The 17,710-nt window shown below is 41.5% G+C and overlaps 2 protein-coding genes across 6 annotated transcripts in view; one reads left to right on the plus strand and one right to left on the minus strand.

Annotated features, from left to right (window-relative positions):
• Positions 1–6,016, plus strand: part of RAB19 (RAB19, member RAS oncogene family) — a 30,115-nt gene extending 24,099 nt beyond the window's left edge. For all 3 annotated transcript variants that reach the window (XM_050919005.1, XM_050919024.1, XM_050919015.1), the window contains exon 5: positions 5,915–6,016. In XM_050919005.1, the coding sequence (XP_050774962.1) occupies positions 5,915–5,978 (64 nt within the window). In that variant the 3' untranslated portion in view covers positions 5,979–6,016. The remainder of the gene's footprint in view (positions 1–5,914) is intronic.
• The window catches only part of MKRN1 (makorin ring finger protein 1), a 34,632-nt gene that overhangs the window by 7,188 nt on the left and 9,734 nt on the right, over positions 1–17,710 (minus strand). For all 3 annotated transcript variants that reach the window (XM_050918833.1, XM_050918829.1, XM_050918837.1), the window contains exons 2-3: positions 6,003–6,131; positions 3,935–4,161 (exon numbers count right to left, since the gene is read on the minus strand). In XM_050918833.1, the coding sequence (XP_050774790.1) occupies positions 3,935–4,161; positions 6,003–6,131 (356 nt within the window). The remainder of the gene's footprint in view (positions 1–3,934; positions 4,162–6,002; positions 6,132–17,710) is intronic.

Raw genomic sequence — 17,710 nt, forward strand, 5'->3', positions numbered from 1 at the left:
AGCACCCCCAGTCCTGAGCCCCAGGGGGTAAGCCAGGGGCACCTCCCCACCCCTGTTCAGTATTGTACAGTATATAATGCCTTTTGTCTGCCCCCCCAAATTTTCCTTGGAACCTAACTCCCCACATTTACATGAAATCTTATGGGAAAATTGGATTCTTTTAACATCGTTTCACTTAAAGTTGCATTTTTCAGGAACATAACTACAATGTTAAGTGAGGAGTTACTGTAATTGCATTAGAAATTTACCAACCTCCATCTTAAAACTAGTTAGATTGTTAGTCCCCATTGTTAGCTCCCTACTGGAAGGCTGTTCCAGAACATCACTCCTCAGATGGCTAAAAATCACATTCTAATTTCCAGCCTGAATTTATGGGCAGAGCTATCCGTTTGTTCTTATGTCAACATTATCCTTTAGCTTAAATAGCTCTTCTGCCGTTTAACTCCCCCAGCCCCTGCAATGTATTTACAGAGCAATCATAACCCTTCTCAGCCTTAATTCTTTTAGGCTAAGCAAGCCATGCTCTTTTGGTCTCCCCTCATAAGTTAGGTTCTCCATTCCCCTGCTCATCCTGGTAGCCCTCCTCTGCACCTGTTCCAATTTTCTCTCTCAAAAAAACCATAGGTGACCAAAATTGTACATAGTACAGATAAGGTTTTACCATCGCCTCTAATATTTCTCATCTCTACTGGAAATACCTTGCCTGATGCAATCCTAGGATTGCATTTGCCTTTTTCACCACCACATCACACCGATGGCTCAGTCATCATGTGACTGACTAATACACTCAGGTCTTTCTATCATTTCCACCTGATGTAGGGTGACCATATTTCCCTATGCTGAATACGGGACACTTGGTAAAATTACTGGTATTCAAGCGAGTTCAACAGCAATCAATCAGAACTATGCAGTACAAACATTCAAATTAAACAACAACTTGACTGAGCCCCTGTTAAAAAGAAATCCTGCATATTTGGCTTCTTTTTATTTACCTTCTTATCTTTAAGGTTCACATGGGGAGTGGTGACTCGTACACCTCTCACACACACAGGGGGTGACCAACCAACCCAACCCCCCTGCCCAGTGCTCTCCACCCTCCTTGCCAGGCTGGGCCTCCGGCACGGACCTGCCTCACCTGGTACCTGGTGCAGCGTCTTCCTGAGGCAACAAGTGGGGAGGCATGCAGGATCACAAGCTCCCCTTGCCAGATTTTTGCCAGGGTTCACACCAGAATATGGCCAGCAGCAGCCTTCCGGCACTGTGCGGGAAGGAAGGGATGGGAGCTGCTTCCAGCCACAGGGTGAGGTGGTGGTGGGGAAGAGTTGATCTGTAGAGTCTGCAGAGCTCATCTCGTCTCCCCCCACCCACCCCGAGTGGCTGGAAGCAGCTTGTCCCATCCTGCTCACGTAGAGTCGAAAGGCAGCTAACACCTCCAGGCTGCTGCTGGCCACCGACATAACCCAGCCACCTCTGACTACAGCATGGGCAGGAAGGGGGTAAGCCTTAAGGATGCATTGTACACCAGGGATCCTGATTGCAGGGGCTTCAGCAAATCCAGCCAGAGAGCTGGCTCAGCAGGGGAGGGTGCCTAGGGGACGGAGCAGCCCCATGCTCCCTGGGGGCAGGACCCAGGGTGGGGGGAAGGGCAGGTGAAGAGGGTGCTAAGTCCCTGCCCTGGGGATTGCTGTGGAGTCTGCAGGTTCACGGTGTGAACAGGCTGGAAATCGCTTTCCCCCACCACTCCAGAGCTTAGCTGAGGGGCGGAGAGGCTGCCCCATGCCAGCGCTGTGCGGGGCTTTGGCACATGCAGGGCTCAGCTCCTCCTGGCCAGTGCCCTGAACCAGAGGGTCTTGGGCTTTTCTGCAGCACCGGCCCAGCCAGAGGCAGTGGGGGAAGGAAGGAGCCCCACAGCCAGGCTGTTGGTGAGCTGAGCGCTTTGACCAGGGGCTGGGGGGCAAAGCAGGGAGAGGACAGCAAGAGGGGGTATGCAAAAAGGGCTGATAGGCGGGCAGAAGAGGTGACATGTAACCGGCTGCCGCCTGGCGCTTACCCACACTCACCAGCCACCACAGCACGCAGCCAGCACTGGCAGGAACCGGGACGGGGCCCTGCTGGTCAAGAGCCAGCACACAGCAGGGGGAGGAGCCAGCCCCACGCACTGCATCTTTGCCCCCGCCACTAGCCTTTCACACCCACTCCCATACCCATTGACGGCCACTAAACCCCGACCCCCTCCAGTCAGCAGGAGGACCTGTCAGTACTGATGGGGCGTGCGGGGGGAGATAAAAATGAGCAAATTGTCCCATATCTTCTAAGAAAAAGTTGGGACACCTGCAGGAGGGCTTAAATACACAACTGTCCCTTTACAAATGGGACATCTGGTCCCCTAACCTGACACCACCCCAGTTCATAGCAAAAATTCTTGTTAGTCCCTAAATGCAAGACCTTGCACTTTATACTATTAATTTTAATTCAATTTCTATTACTCCAGTCCTCAAAGTCATCCAGTTCTTTCAGTATCATCCTCTGTATTGATGATGCCTCTCAGCTTTGTTAGACTCATGCTCTGGTGACCCTGAATCTCCATAAATTGTGTCCCTGACCAAGCATGGAGGGGACCCAAACTCAGTAAGACCAAGCAGGTTAAGAATGTTGGCCAGACAGCATTCCTAAATGCCAAGGCTCTGAAGAAGAAGAAACATCAAAACACACAGCTCTGCTCTCAGATCCAGTATTCAACTGATTTTACAAGCAGAAGGGGTTTGTTTGTTTTTTTAAACTTATGTGCCCCTTTGCCCCAGTGAAAACAGAGATCAGCATACTGTCACTATAGATAAGAAGCACTGTAAGGGAAAACAGGTGGGTCTTTATTCCTGTGGACATACCGGAACATCCACGCTACGTGGACCAAATGATTATCTGCAGTTACCAATTCTGATACCTCCAGAACGGAATTCACTCTGCAAGATGACTGCCTTCAAATCAAACAGCACCAAAAGCTGCCCTTTCCTTGAAGTCTCAACTGTGAAATTATTCCCTGTTCACACTAACAGCAGAGGTAGATGGTGGACTCAGTATGCAGATATGAGGGCATCAAGGGTTGCTGCAGGAACGGAACAGGTCTAAAAAAAATCTCAGAACTATAATGGGTCAACCCCAAAGTTCCCTCCACCCCAGCCATAATGGTGTGGTGGCAACAGCTACTCATGCTCCAAGGTCTTATTTGAAGTATTTGTTGCCCTGATTCACAGATGCTATATGGCCAGGCAGCAAAACCTCTTCTAAGTAAGCATTTTCAGCCAGCTTGTTTCCTCCTGGGCCTGGGAATAATGGCAACACAAAGATTCTCCAAGGCAGACCAGACAACAGATGTACCGATCACATATTTTGGTAACAAGAGCACCCACTTGAAATCTGATTTCTTGCCACCATCATCCATGGTGTCCTACAAAAAGTCAATTACAGAAAGATAGATTATTTTCTTTCTAGTGTTTAATATTAAAAAACTGTACATGTACAACTAACACATGCACCCCTTCCTTCTCTAAGGGGAGAGAGAGGGAACTTGAAGGAGAAGGTTCTGCAACCTACTTAGACCAGGGGGAAAAAAGGAACTGAGGAACTATAGGGTGAGTCCTTCATTATATAGGTTCTAGAACATTTGGGTCTGTGCCCCAGGTGCAACATTGTCCCCAATAACTGCTGTGGAATCATTGCATTGGCCATGCAAGAGTGTGCGAGCCAACTTCAGGACAGGGGGCTCAATTAAAAACAATTAATGAAGAAGAATATATTCCACTTTAAAAATACAAACAAACATTCACACTCATTACAGATGGCTTAAGATGACAAAACACTGAACAAGTAGTTTGCACACTGCATGTAATTTGTGAACCCACAAAAGAAAATTACCATTATCCCATGATCAGCTTACCACGTCCACAATATGGCTGCCCAGGGACAAATTCTACAGCATTCACCCAGTCTTCAGCACCTGCTCCTGTAGCTGCCAGATCTGTATCTTCAAGGTCAGTCTCACCAGTGCTTGCTTCAAGTGCTTCAGGGAGAGACGGGAGGTCTGAAGATGCTGATGGATAAGATTTTGCAGCTGGATTCACAGTAGTCACTTCTTCCCGCTTCAATGGCTTGGTATGTTCATATCTAACAAATTAAATGCTGATTGTGAACTCAGTAAGAAGTCACCCATACAATAGCCTTGTACAAAGGACTGATATGCAAGCACAGGGAGATGGTGTCATTGAGGCATAATACCAGAGGTGCCCTAGATATCCCAGAGCTAGATTAGAAAAGTGACCCGTTACATAGACACAGTTTACTTTAAAACCTACCAGCACTGTTTAAGGGGACAGTAGCTATTGGTGATTTTGCAGGAGATGAAGCAGTCCACAGCAAGTTTGCCTGTGTGCTTCTTACAACTGCTTATTTCAACCATACCTGAAGCTGGCCCTTTCAAAGCATATGCAGATATGCCATTATTGAATACTTCCTACTTGATCAACATTCCATCATTGTGCCTCATTCAGATAGCCTTCTGTCTAACTTCAGACATTAAAAACCAAACAGTTACTTTGACTCAGTAAACATACTTTTGCCCTCCCCATCCAAACTCCCCGGCCTTACATCCATGATGAACACAAAAGGTGTCACTATTTACTAATGAGAGCCCTTAATCCCCTATCCACTAAGGGCCTGAAAATGTTGCTTCCTTAGAAGTCCAAGTCCTGCCAGCCCTCAGGCTCCAGAGACTAGAAAATTAGTTTCATTCACAGATCTAAGATTTATTTTTCTGTTAATATTTCAGAGATATTTGCCAAAGATTTTTACATTGATGGGAACAGTTTATGAAGAAGATACAATTGTTAAAACATAAAAAGCGGAGAAGTGCTCAGTTTGACTGGAGAGGGTGTCCTAGTTCTGTGTAAATCAGAAACGTTCTCAAAGGGAAGTCAACCATGCCTCTCAGCATGGTTCCCTTGCTCTTTCAGTTGAGAATCTTAAGCCTTCACACCTACACACATCTTCAAGTGGATGATGACTAAGTGATATAGGCCAGCATATAAAAATGACTATTCAGAGATTTCCCCAGGTTTACATTCATATAATAGTAATTCCACTATCCATGAGAGAGAAAAAAAGATTAGATTTTGTACTAGGTTTTATTTTGGTAACATTAGTGTTTCTGCAGTGTGCAACTGTACACAATCATGCTATAAATATTTGACTATATGCAGGTTTCAATAACTTAAGACAGAGACATAAGAGTAGTCTTTGAAGTTTATTCAATTTATGACTGTTTAGCCTTGCTAAACCCGGTTCACACTGGGACAATTTCAAAATCCTTTGCATGCACACTCCTCTTGTTGGAGTTACAGGCCTCTGGTTTTAAAGTAAGGTTAAGTTTGCATGAGCAAGTTCACATCTGTTTGCACAGACAATGCTTTAGATGCCTTGCTACTATACTTCAAAGTTATATTCCCTAGAAAGGGCCTCAAAAGTGTCACATGCTCACTTTTCAACAGAAAAGTACAATCAGAAGCACTACTGAAAGGGGAATCAGTTATTTCTGCAGACAACAACCTACTTACAAGTGTAACTGATCATCTAACCAGCCCTGTCAGTCTGAAAGTTATCTAGATTTTGACAAATATATCTAATTATGCAATTGTTAGAGCTGAATTCTGCTGTGTCTGAACAATGGCTCCTCCCTCCCTGTGCCTGTTTATTCCTGCTGTGAAGCAAGCAATACATTTGAGATGTCACTGTAGGACTCAGCAAAAGGGAGGAGGTGGGCTGTGAAGGAGAGACTCTTATTAAAACAATTTGGCAGTTTCAATGGAATATAGGAAAATATTGCTCAAGTTTTGTTTTATCTCTTATTTTCTCCCATTAATAGACAACCTCCGCTGAGTCTTCCACACTGGAACTTGAGGATGAAAGTCCCTCTTTCAAAGAAATAACAACATTCAGCAATATTTCCTTACCGGCAACGATCTCCGTAAGCACAGCATCCTCGCTGATAATACCTGCACACCATAGCAGACTGACTTGTGGAGAGATCATGGGAGTAACGGCAGTTGTTCCCTTCCTTGCAAACCCCATGCATGAAATACCTGCAAGACAAAAGATTACAGAAGTGAATCAATGGAAGAGAGCTGTGCAGATTAGGATTTTCAGATATATTACCGTAAATGTAAATGTAAATGTAAATGTAAATGTAAATGAAATGAAAGCAATGTTGAATTAATAAGAACTTCAATAATAAAGAGTGATGAGCTCTTGGACCACATGCCACTGTAAGGCTATACATAAGTTTAAATGAAGGTGGTAAAGAGTAAATCATGGTGAGAGGTACCCCATTTTAAACGCACTTGGGTTGTACTTTTAAATTTAAGATTATGTTGTTAGACTGTCAAGAGGAAAAAAAAGCCAGTGAGCCACATGCTGCCCTGATACACTGGTGCAGAGGGTAGCAAAACCCAGGAGAAGGAAATGAGAACACCAATTCTGTGAGGAGAGTAGCAGTTTATTCTCTCACTTTGACCCAGGTACCACAGAAGCCCACTGATGGCTCTGGGCCAGGGAAAAGCCAGGGGGCTGAAATCTACCTGAAAGATACTGTTTGTTCAACCAGCTGTAACATCACTTCTAATAATGCAACCTCTATCACTGAGGCCTGCAATGCTGTCACTGACAAGACCACATCAGCAAAGTTCCTGAAGGAGCTAAGCTGCCATAGTGAAGTCAGGATCCAAAGGAACCTTGCAGAGGTACTTTGCCTCAATAGTATGCTTCTGCTGCCAGCAAGAGTCGTGAAATCAGCACCAATTTGGGGCCATCAGTGAATTCAGATGGCTGAACTCCCTGGCAATCCTGCTCCTTACTGGATGATTTGGAAGAAACTGAGTTTCCTACCCCATATAGATAGTGAAGCCCTTCATTCAACCTTTAAAAGATAATGTTCAAAGTTAGCTTAAATATTGTAAACAAAATTCACTTGAATATTATGGTTATAATTAAACTTAACGCAACATTGTTCTTGAGATTCAAAAGTCAGGAAATTCAAAGTTCTGACTGCGTAACAGTCACATTGGACACATTTTAGAATACCATATAGGGTGCTTACTTATGCCTACATACATCCCTGAAAGGCTGCTTGAGATAACATTATGGCTCAAACTGTAAACACAAATATAGATTCATATTCAAGATACTAGAAACTGAGTCATGACACAAGTGTTCAGATTCCAAAGTGAGCATTTATAAATTTATATTAAGGAAAGATAATCTTTAAATTTAGCTGGAAGCAATAAGCTAAACAGATCACATTATTACATCCTGAGAGACTGAACTAGAAAAAGTAGCAACACAAACTTCTATTTTATAAGTAAAGTCACTTCTCAAATTTAGCTATCAGAAAACTTTAGCTATCAGAAACTCTCGACAACTACACTGATTTCAATATTTTCAATATTTTTGAGAAAGTCAAACTAGAAATGTTCAAGAGAGTGTAAATTTGAGACAATACACCCCACTCCCAATTTACCATCTCAGGATCAAAATATACAGGTTGGTTTATAGCAATGAACCCTCGTACGATCCTTCAACAAAGACCAATTTAGTCCTTTTACCTAGGGTGCCCCTGAATTCTAAGTTAGTCCTAATGATACACTGCCTTACAGCAACAGCTGTTTCTGAAGGGTTGGAATTGCACATACATGGAGAACTAATTAATTTGGTTGTCATATGATTCAAATACAGATTCTTGGTGTCCTTTCAAGTTTTAACTGTTTTATGAAACTTATGTTATTATAGAGGTCTGTGGGAGATTTTGCTGATGTGTCAAATGGAAATCCCATAGTGTTAGCCTTTTTTGATTGCAGCTATAGAGTAGAAGTTTTTCTGAGAACTGTCCACGGAGACGCCAAGATCTCTTTCTTTAGTAGTAACAGCTAATTTTGGACTCATCGTTGTATATGTATAGTTGGGATTATGCTTTCAAGTGTGCATTATTTTGAATTTATCAACACTGATTTCATCTGCCATTTTCTTGTCCAGTCAATCACTGTTTTTTTGAGATCCCCCTGTAACTCCTTGCCATCTGCTTTGGACTTACCGATCTTCAATAATTTTGTACTGTCTGCAAATTTTGCTACTTCATTGTTTGGTCTCTTTTCTAGGTCATTAATGAACATGTTGAACAGCACATATCCAAGTACATAGCCTTGGATGGATCGCACTGTTCACCTCTCTGCATTGTGAAAACTGACTGTTTATTCTTACCCTTTGTTTTCTATCTTTTAACCAGTTACTGATCCATGAAAGGACCTTCCCTCTATCACCTGGCAATTAAGTTTCCTTAAAAACCTTCAATGGAGGTACCTTGTCAAAGGCTTTCTGAAAATTCAAGTACACTACATCAAGTAGAAAGAACAGGAGTACTTGTGGCACCTTAGAGCTGGTCTACACTACGGGGGAAAATCGATCTCAGATATGCAACTTCAGCTACGTGAATAACGTAGCTGAATTCAAAGTATCTAAGATCGAATTACTCACCGTCCTCACGGCGCGGGATCGATGTCCGCGGCTCCCCATGTCGACTCCGCAACTCCGTTCAGGTTGGTGGAGTTCTGGAATCGATATAAGCGCGTTCGGGGATCGATATATCGTGTCGAGATGCGATATAATCGATCCCCGAGCAATCAATTGCTACCCGCCGATATGGTGGGTAGTGAAGACGCAGCCTTAGAGACTAACGAATTTGAGCATAAGCTTTCGTGGGCTACAGCCCACTTCATCGGATGCATAGAATGGAATATACAGTAAGAAGATATTTATACATAAAGAGAACATGAAAAGGTGGAAGTACCCATACCAACTGTAAGAGGCTAATTAATTAAGAGAAGCTATCAGCAGCAGGGGAGAAAAACTTTTGAAGTGATAATCAAGATGGCCAATTTCGGACAGTTGACACGAAGGCTACTTTAACATGGGGAAATAGATTCAATTAGTGTAATGACCGAGCCATTCCCAGCCTCTGTTCAAACTTAAGTTAATGGTATCTAGTTTGCATATTAATTTAAGTTCAGCAGCTTCTCATTGGAGTCTGTTTTTGAAGCTTTTCTGTTGCAAAATTGCCACCTTAACGTCTGTCACTGAGTGATTAGAGAGGTTGAAGTGTTCTCCTACTGGTTTTCGAATGTAGGTCACCCTTATCCACATACTTGCTGACTCCCTCAAAATAATACTAATAGATTGGTTGAAACTATAGTAAAGAAAAGAATTATCAGACACATACATAAACTCAAATTGTCGGGGGGGGAAGAGTCAACATGACTTTTGTAAAAGGAAATCATGCCTCACCAATTTGTCCGGTACTGAAGTTAGGCTCACTGTCCTGTAATTATCAGGATCACCTCACCAGCATTGCACTGGTTTCCTTCCAGTCATCTGTTCCAGAAGCTTGTTTCAGCGATAGGTTACAGACTACAGTTAGTAGTTCTGCAATTCCATATTTGAGATCCTTCAGAACTCTTGGGTGAATACCATCTGTTCTTGATGACTTATTGCTTTTTAAATTTATCAATTTGTTCTAAAATTGGCACATCATTGTTGGACAGCATTTTAGAGCTATCCTTTTCTGGGTGACAAATCTATCTGGGTATCTTCCTCATACCCTCTGCAGTGGAGACTGAAGCAAAGAATTCATGTAGCTTCTTTGCAATGGTCTTGTTTTCTTTGAGTGCTCCCACAACACTTTGGTCATCTAGTGGCCCCAGTGCCTGTTTGCCAGGCTTCCTGCTTCTGAAGTACTTAAAAAATAATTTCTTACTGTTAGTTTGTGTGTCTTTGGCAAGATGCTTCTCAAGTTCTTTATTGGCCTGCCTTATTATATTTATACCTAACCTGCCAGAGTTTGTGAATGTTATTCTCACTAGTATCTGACTTCTGAATTTTAAAGGATGCTTTTTTGCCTCTAATGGCCTGCATTATGCAGCTGTTTAGCCATGGTGACATTCTTTTGGTCCTCCTGCCATCTTTTTGATTTGGGGTATACATTTAGTCTGAGCCTCTATTATGCATTTGAAGTAGTCTCCATGCTGCTTGCAGGCATTTTATTCTTGGCATTGCTCTTTTTAATTTCTGTCTATCTAGTGTCCTCATACTTGTGCAGTTGCCCTTTGTAAAGTTAAATGTCATTGTGGTGAGGGTTTTTGGTACTCTGCCCTCCCCCCCAAAAGGATGCTAAACAAAATTTAATTATATTATGGTCACTATTACTGAGCCATTCAGCTACAGCTACCTCTTGAACAAGACCCTGTGCTTCACTTAGGACTAAATCAAGAATCGCCTCTCCCCTTGTGGGTTATAGGACTAGCTGCTCCAAGAAGCAGTCATTTATGGTGTCTAGAAATTTTATCTCTGCATTGCGCCCTGAGGTGACTGTCAGTCAATATGAGGATAGTTGAAATCACCACTATATTGTTTTCTGGTTTTGCAGCCTCTTTAACCTCCCTTAGCATTTCACAACCAATGCCATCATCCTGATCAGATGATCTGTGGTATAATCCTACTGCTATAATCTTATTATTCAAGCATGGAATTTCTATCCATAGAGATTCTATGGTACAGTTTGAATCATTTAAGATTTTAATCTTGATTTCCCCCCCCTCCTTTTTTTAAAACATACTGCCACTGCTTTAGCAGCATGACCTCTTCACCAAGATGACCTACTCTATCATTCCTATTTGTACTCTATTTCCATTTCTAATTTTTTAAATTTTAAGTGTAACCAACTGTGAATTGCCTGGATATAAGACTAAGTATCCTACTGAAGATTTTCACTTAATAGAATTATTTACAGCTTTAACTATAACTTAAAGCTCACCTGAGAAGAGAACAAGTATGTTTGTAACCGATTATTCCAAAAAGTGGTCACCTCCACATTTGAGTGCAGATAGTCAGTCTTGAATTACAAGTTTGTATTTGCTTTTCCAGTAGCTCCTGTTATACAAATGTCTTATCAACAGTACAACTATTAGTCAAGTCAATACGCAACATTTCCTTTCCATGGATTTGGAAGGTCTTTTTAATAGATTTGTCTGTTCAAGTATATCAGTTCTGAATTTAGTGTACTTCATTCTGTCTCCAAGTAGCTCCATTTTGTTTTTTCAGCCACTGCCTCCACCCTTTTCAATTCAGTGACGTTGACCTCTATGTGGGCCCTGTGAAAACGGATCTAGTTCCTCTTCAGAGGATCCCCAAATGTCAACTAAGGAAAAAATATGTATACAATTGTTATTAGTACCTTTTGACATTTTAAGGTGCTGCCTGGGGACTGTGCCAATCTTTAAATTCAGAAACCCACACAAATCTGTCAGATCATGCTCGTTTGTATTTGTTTAGTGTCCTAGGACTCAAAGAAACTCGCATGCTTGTTATGAACTAAAAAAAACCTCCCATTTTATTTCTGAACATATCATCTATGTTTTAACAAATATTTTTCTTCCTTTCTTTCTTCTTATCCACCTGAAGAAGATACATTTTTCTATTTGTTTCAGATTAAGTTAACAAGCTAACCAGGCTCCATGGCCACTTCATTGTACTCCAGTAATAGATACCAGGGACAGAATTCATTAGTTTAACTGAGTTCCCTGTGCTGGTTAGGCAGCTGCTTCTAGAGCATAGATAAACAGTTTAAGTTTTCAGCAAAGATGGTGAATTGAGAAGTGGGTATATGTGTATACAGATCATTCAAAAGACATTTTGAGCCAGTTCATATAATTTTTATAGGTAGCAATATAAGACTTCACTAGGATCAAAAAAATTGAGTTAGTAGTCCATGGGGTCAGTGGGGGGTGGGGGGGGAGAACAATGAAGAAGTGTGAGAACACACAAAAACATCTGAAGTTAACATTACAATTCCTAAATCAGAGAGTCTAGGTCAATTAGAGAGAAAACTACTATAGTCATTCAAACACACTCTCTCCTGGAAAGAGTTTTCCTTCTATTTTTAGAAGGATAACACAGTGAGTTTAATAAAGGCTAGTATTCTCCTTTCAAGATGACAACATTTCATGGAAGGATCAGAATACTCAGTAAAAACAAAGTCTTGTAAAACACAATTCTTTCATGAGTGCTCTTTATTCAGAAGTAACAATTAATTCCTGAATGGGAGGGTTATATGTTATTCACAAAGAAAAATAGGACTATATTCAAATACAGATATGTAACCAGGGCCACCCAGAGGATTCAGGAAGCCTGGGGCAAGACGGGTGCTTGTACTCACCTGGCAGCAGCCTGGGTCTTCGGCGGCACTGCGGCGGCGGGGGGCCCTTCAGTCGCTCTGTGTCTTTGGCAGCACTCTCCCCCGCCGCTGAAATGCCACCGAAGACCCAGACCACCGCCGGGCCAGGGCCCCTGCGGGGCCCAGGGAAAATTGCCCTACTTGTCTGCCCCCCGTGCAGCTCTGTATGTAACAGACAAAAACTAGATATTATAATTTATTACTAAGATACCAAGTCATTCACCTAGCCATTGTTCATCTGTTTTCCCCCTCAAAAAAGTTGTCATTCTTCTGCAAGTCTTACACTGTCTAAGGAAGCAGCCAAACACCCGTTAATACTGCTGTTATTAAAAAGAGTGAATGCTAGATTTGTTCTATTCCATTCCCTTTAACTACCACCATCCTCCAACAGGTATGCAAGAATTTACTTTATGTAGAAATGGAAAATTGTTTGTTCTTAACATACAAAACACTTTGTACAGAGTACTGATAGTGATCTAGCAAGCCATCCTATCAGTTTCATTCAAATCCTCCAGTCTGCTGATGGAAAAAAGGACACTAATACAGATCCTTATCTAAAGATTAAGTAGGGGATGCCTCAAAATAAAAAGGGCAAGAGAACCAACATTCATATTGCACTGTGAAAGTGTTGGAAGAGTCACCTCTACCCCGATATAACACCACCCGATAGAACACGAATTCGGATATAACGCGGTAAAGCAGTGCTCTGGGTGGGTGCGGCTGTGCACTCTGGAGAATCAAAGCAAGTTCAATACAACACGGTTTCACCTATAACGCAGTCAGATTTTTTGGCTCCCAGTGTTATACTGGAGTAGAGGTGTATTAACAAATGGTGGTAGTTTTCCAGAAAAAAGAAAAATGGGACAGTTTACGTGACAATAGCTCTTAGTACAGTTAACAATATTTGTTTCTATATTTCTGTCATATGGTTTGACAGACTCTGCCATATTTCTTGTAAACTGAGATTAAGAGAAACATTTCATGGGACTCATTAAGAAATTCTACTTTTTAGCCGAGGGCACAAAAAGTACCCCTAGATTTATGGTGCACTGCTTGTAGCATTATTACCAACAAGAAGAAACCTCACAGTAAGTTTCTGATAATTGGTCAAAGCATCAGTTAATACATAATTTTAACCCCTTCAGTTTTGGTTCCAGAAATACACAAGTGGAAGATCCTCAAAAATGGAACAAAAGGGACAAACTAAGGTTCTTCATTCTGTTCACCTTGTCGTCCTCCTCCCCCAATCATCTAATAGACACCGTATTTGTAACATACCATGGCTGAGTAATCAACAGATTAACAAATCATACATTCAAGAGAGAACTGAAAACCCAGATGAGCGACATGAATTTTTTGGTCACCATTCTAGGCACTTTCCACCTGTTTGGATAAAACAATATCATTTACGGTTAGGGAATTCCCTACCTAGCCATAGGTATGAAGATCCTATACTAGAGACTTTAACTGCTCCTCTTATTTTATACCCTTGGCCCATGTGCCTGGCAGATACTAGCCCACACATGTCCTGATGGGCTTTAGTGAGAGTCACAATAAACAAGCAGCCCCCAGATCACAGTGCAGTTCTCCTTATGTGGTGTTTGCATAGTTGAGTCATACAGTTGTAATGAGAACGAGGAATACTTGTGGAACTTACAGACTAACAAATTTATTCGGGTGTAAGCTTTCGTGGGCTAAAACCCACTTCATCAGATGTATGCAGTGGAAAATACAGTAGCAAGATATATACATACAGAGAACTTGAAAAAATGGGTGTTGCCATACCAACTATAATGAGTCTAATCAATTAAGGTGAGCTATTATCAGCAGGAGAAAAAAAACTTTTGTAGTGATAATCAGGATGGCCCATTTCCAAAGTTGACAAGAAGGTGTGAGTAACAATAGGGGAAAAATTAGCATGGGGAAATAGTTTTTACTTTGTGTAATGACCCATCCACTCCCAGTTGTAATGGGCAGTCAACACCCACCTGGCCAAGGATTCTTTGTCTGCCACTAGCAAACTTCCATCGTATTTCAGTAACAATACAGCACAATCTCATAATTGTATACATACTAGTGATAAATATTTAGACAAGACAATAGGTTTCAGTAGATTATGACCTTTCATATGATAACTCACATAGCATTGAATGATGAATATAGGGGTTACAGGGTGTCATTCTGAGGTACAGTGTGTCACGGTAACTGTCAGGGTTCCTTCCCCACTCTGAACTCTGGGGTACAGATGTGGGGACCCACATGAAAGACCCCCCCCCAAGCTTATTTTTACCAGTTCAGGTTAAAACTTCCCCAAGGCACAAATTCCTTTCTAGACTTAGTATCACTGCCACCACCAAGTGATTTAAACAAACATTTAGGGAGGGCCACTTGGAGCCCTACCTTCCCCAAATATCCCGCCCCCCAAGCCCTACACCCCCTTTCCTGGGGAGGCTTGAGAATAATATCCTCAACAATTGGTACAGGTGAACACAGACCCAACACAGATCTTAAGAACAATGAAAAAAATCAATCAGGTTCTTAAAAGAAGAATTTTAATTAATTAAAGAAAAGGTAAAAGAATCATCTCTGTAAAATCAGGATGGTAAGTACTTTACTGAATAGCAAAAGACTCAAGAACACAGAAGATTTCCCCTCTAGGCAAAATCTTAAAGCTACAAAAACAGGGATAAACCTCCCTCTTAGTACAAGGAAAATTCACAAGCTAAACTAAAAGGTAAACTAACATTTCTTTTCTGCTATTACTTACTATCTCTGCAAGACTAGATGCTTAGTTCAGAAAGACTTAAGAAGATGTAATTTTCCTGCCTGGTTTCTTGGCTGGCTGGAGACTAAAACCTCCCCCCACAGATTTGAAATTATCTTCTCCCCTTATTGGTCCTTTCGGTCAGGTGTCACTCAGGTTATCTGAGCTTCTTAACCCTTTACAGGTAAAAGAGAAATTAACCCTTTACAGGGTAAAGAGGGATTTTATGCTACCCTTAGCTGTATGTTTATAACAGTAACCATTACTCCTTTCATTTCTACCCGCACGCATTTCAGTGACTACCCAACATCAAAAAGAACACAGATCTACAGGGCATATGGTCTTACACAGAGAAGGTATTAAGATAGATGCAGTTCCACTATAAAATTCCAAAGCAACAACTAGAAACCTTTACCACAAGCTGTAAAGCAGAGGGTGAGTTCCCTATACACAAGTCTTGAATCTCTGTGGATAACCATCCCAAAGTTTCACACAGTAATGAAGGGTTGCTGACAACACCACAACTCATCTAGAATAGTTATCTAGAATATTTCAATCTTGTTTCTTCCTCCTCCTGCTCCCTAACCTCAAAATATTCAAACCTTAAAAATCTTTTCGTCTGTGTTTCAATATTACATTTTGTACCACGGATTGAGAACATCTGCCTAATAGCTGATATCCATCTGAGGTTAAGCTCTTCAACATAATGCAAGAGATTAAAACATCCGTCAGAGCAAACTACTTGCTCTGGACTTCCTTAGGGTAAGAGAAGCATTTCTCATGAGTATTTAAGATCAAAGAAACTGCTTCTTGAGACAAGCCAGTAATCATCTTTGTTTAGGAAGACTATTATGTCCTGTCACATTTCATGGTAAGATTCAGGCTTGTTTTACTAGAACTAAAATAAAATTTCAAAGCAAGAACCAAGCCTTTTTACCCCAACTAAGAAGGTACAATAAAAATCTCAAAACAATGGCAACAAAAATTCTCTACTACTGAACCCTATTAGCAAATTGAACTTAGGCAAACTATTTTTTTCCACACGTTCACAAAAGCTTGGAAGTACAGAAGTGCACATACATTTAGCTTTAAAAATCAAGAAATTCACCAGGAAATAAATAAATAAATCAGGTCACTAGAAAGTTACTGAAACAGAATGAATTCCGCCCCATCACTCTTTGCATCATCATTCATCCACAGCTAATATCACAGTTTTTCTGCAAAGCTTGCATTAGAGCACATCAGGTTAGCAGTTATCAGAGAGCAACTTTTGATAGCCTACTATTAACTTGTGGTTGCATGCGTCTGATAAACCATATAATTCCAGGTCTATTTCTACTACACAACAAAATTCTGTGGGCTTGAATACCTTTATATACAAGTAATTATGTATGGTCATTAGGCTGGGCAATACTGACACTGATCGGTGTGATACTTGTGTACCATGGCAGCAGGTGCTTTCAAAATGACATGACTAGATAACTCATCCATTCATCTGAGCAAATTGCGAACAAGAACAAACACACACCAGATCACTAGTTTATTTAATTCCACATAAACAGCTTGGCCTTCAGAAATTAATAGGCTACATTCTGTATATTGAAGACAAACTGTTTCCTTCTCTTCCAGTCCACTTAGTACATAACTAGGCACAGTTCTCTGCCATTTCTCCTCCTGCTGCTTCACATTCAACAGCTCCGCACTGCGTCTATAAGCATGTTGTGATAACCTTAGTCCCAGTTTTGGACCTTAGCGTCCAAAATATGGGGGTTAGCATGAAAACCTCCAAGCTTAGCCACCAGCCTGGACCTGGTACCTGCTGCCACCACCCAAAAAATTAGAGTGTTTTGGGGCACTCTGGCCCCTCTGAAAAACCTTCCCTGGGGACCCCAAGACCCAAATCCCTTGAGTCTCACAACCAAGGGAAATAATCCTTTTTCCCTTCCCCCCTCCAGGTGCTCCTGGAGAGATACACAGACACAAGCTCTGTGAAACTACACAGAGGGACTCCCCCTCTCCGTTCCCAATCCTGGAAACAAAAGTACTTTCCTATTTCCCCAGAGGGAATGCAAAATCAGGCTAGCGATCCAACACACAAATCTCCCCTTGATTTCTTCCTCCCACCAATTCCCTGGTGAGTACAGACTCAATTTCCCTGAAGTAAAGAAAAACTCCAACAGGTCTTAAAAGAAAGCTTTATATAAAAAGAAAGAAAAATAAGTACAAATGTTCTCTCTGTATTAAGATGATACAACACAGGGTCAATTGCTTAAAAGAATATTGAATAAACAGCCTTATTCCAAAAGAATACAAATCAAAGCACTCCAGCACTTATATTCATGCAAATACCAAAGAAAAGAAACCATAGAACTTACTATCTGATCTCTTTGTCCTTACACTTAGAAACAGAAGACTAGAAAGTAGAACTACTTCTCCAAAGCTCAGAGAAAGCAGGCAGACGGAAAACAAAGACTTCAGACACACAATTCCCTCCACCCAAAGTTGAAAAAATCCAGTTTCCTGATTGGTCCTCTGGTCAGGTGCTTCAGGTGAAAGAGACATTAACCCTTAGCTATCTGTTTATGACACGCCCCCCAAATTGCAGACAGTGGGGAAGCTCA

Source organism: Gopherus flavomarginatus, chromosome 1 (assembly GCF_025201925.1).
Source record: "Gopherus flavomarginatus isolate rGopFla2 chromosome 1, rGopFla2.mat.asm, whole genome shotgun sequence".
NCBI lineage: Eukaryota > Metazoa > Chordata > Testudines > Testudinidae > Gopherus > Gopherus flavomarginatus.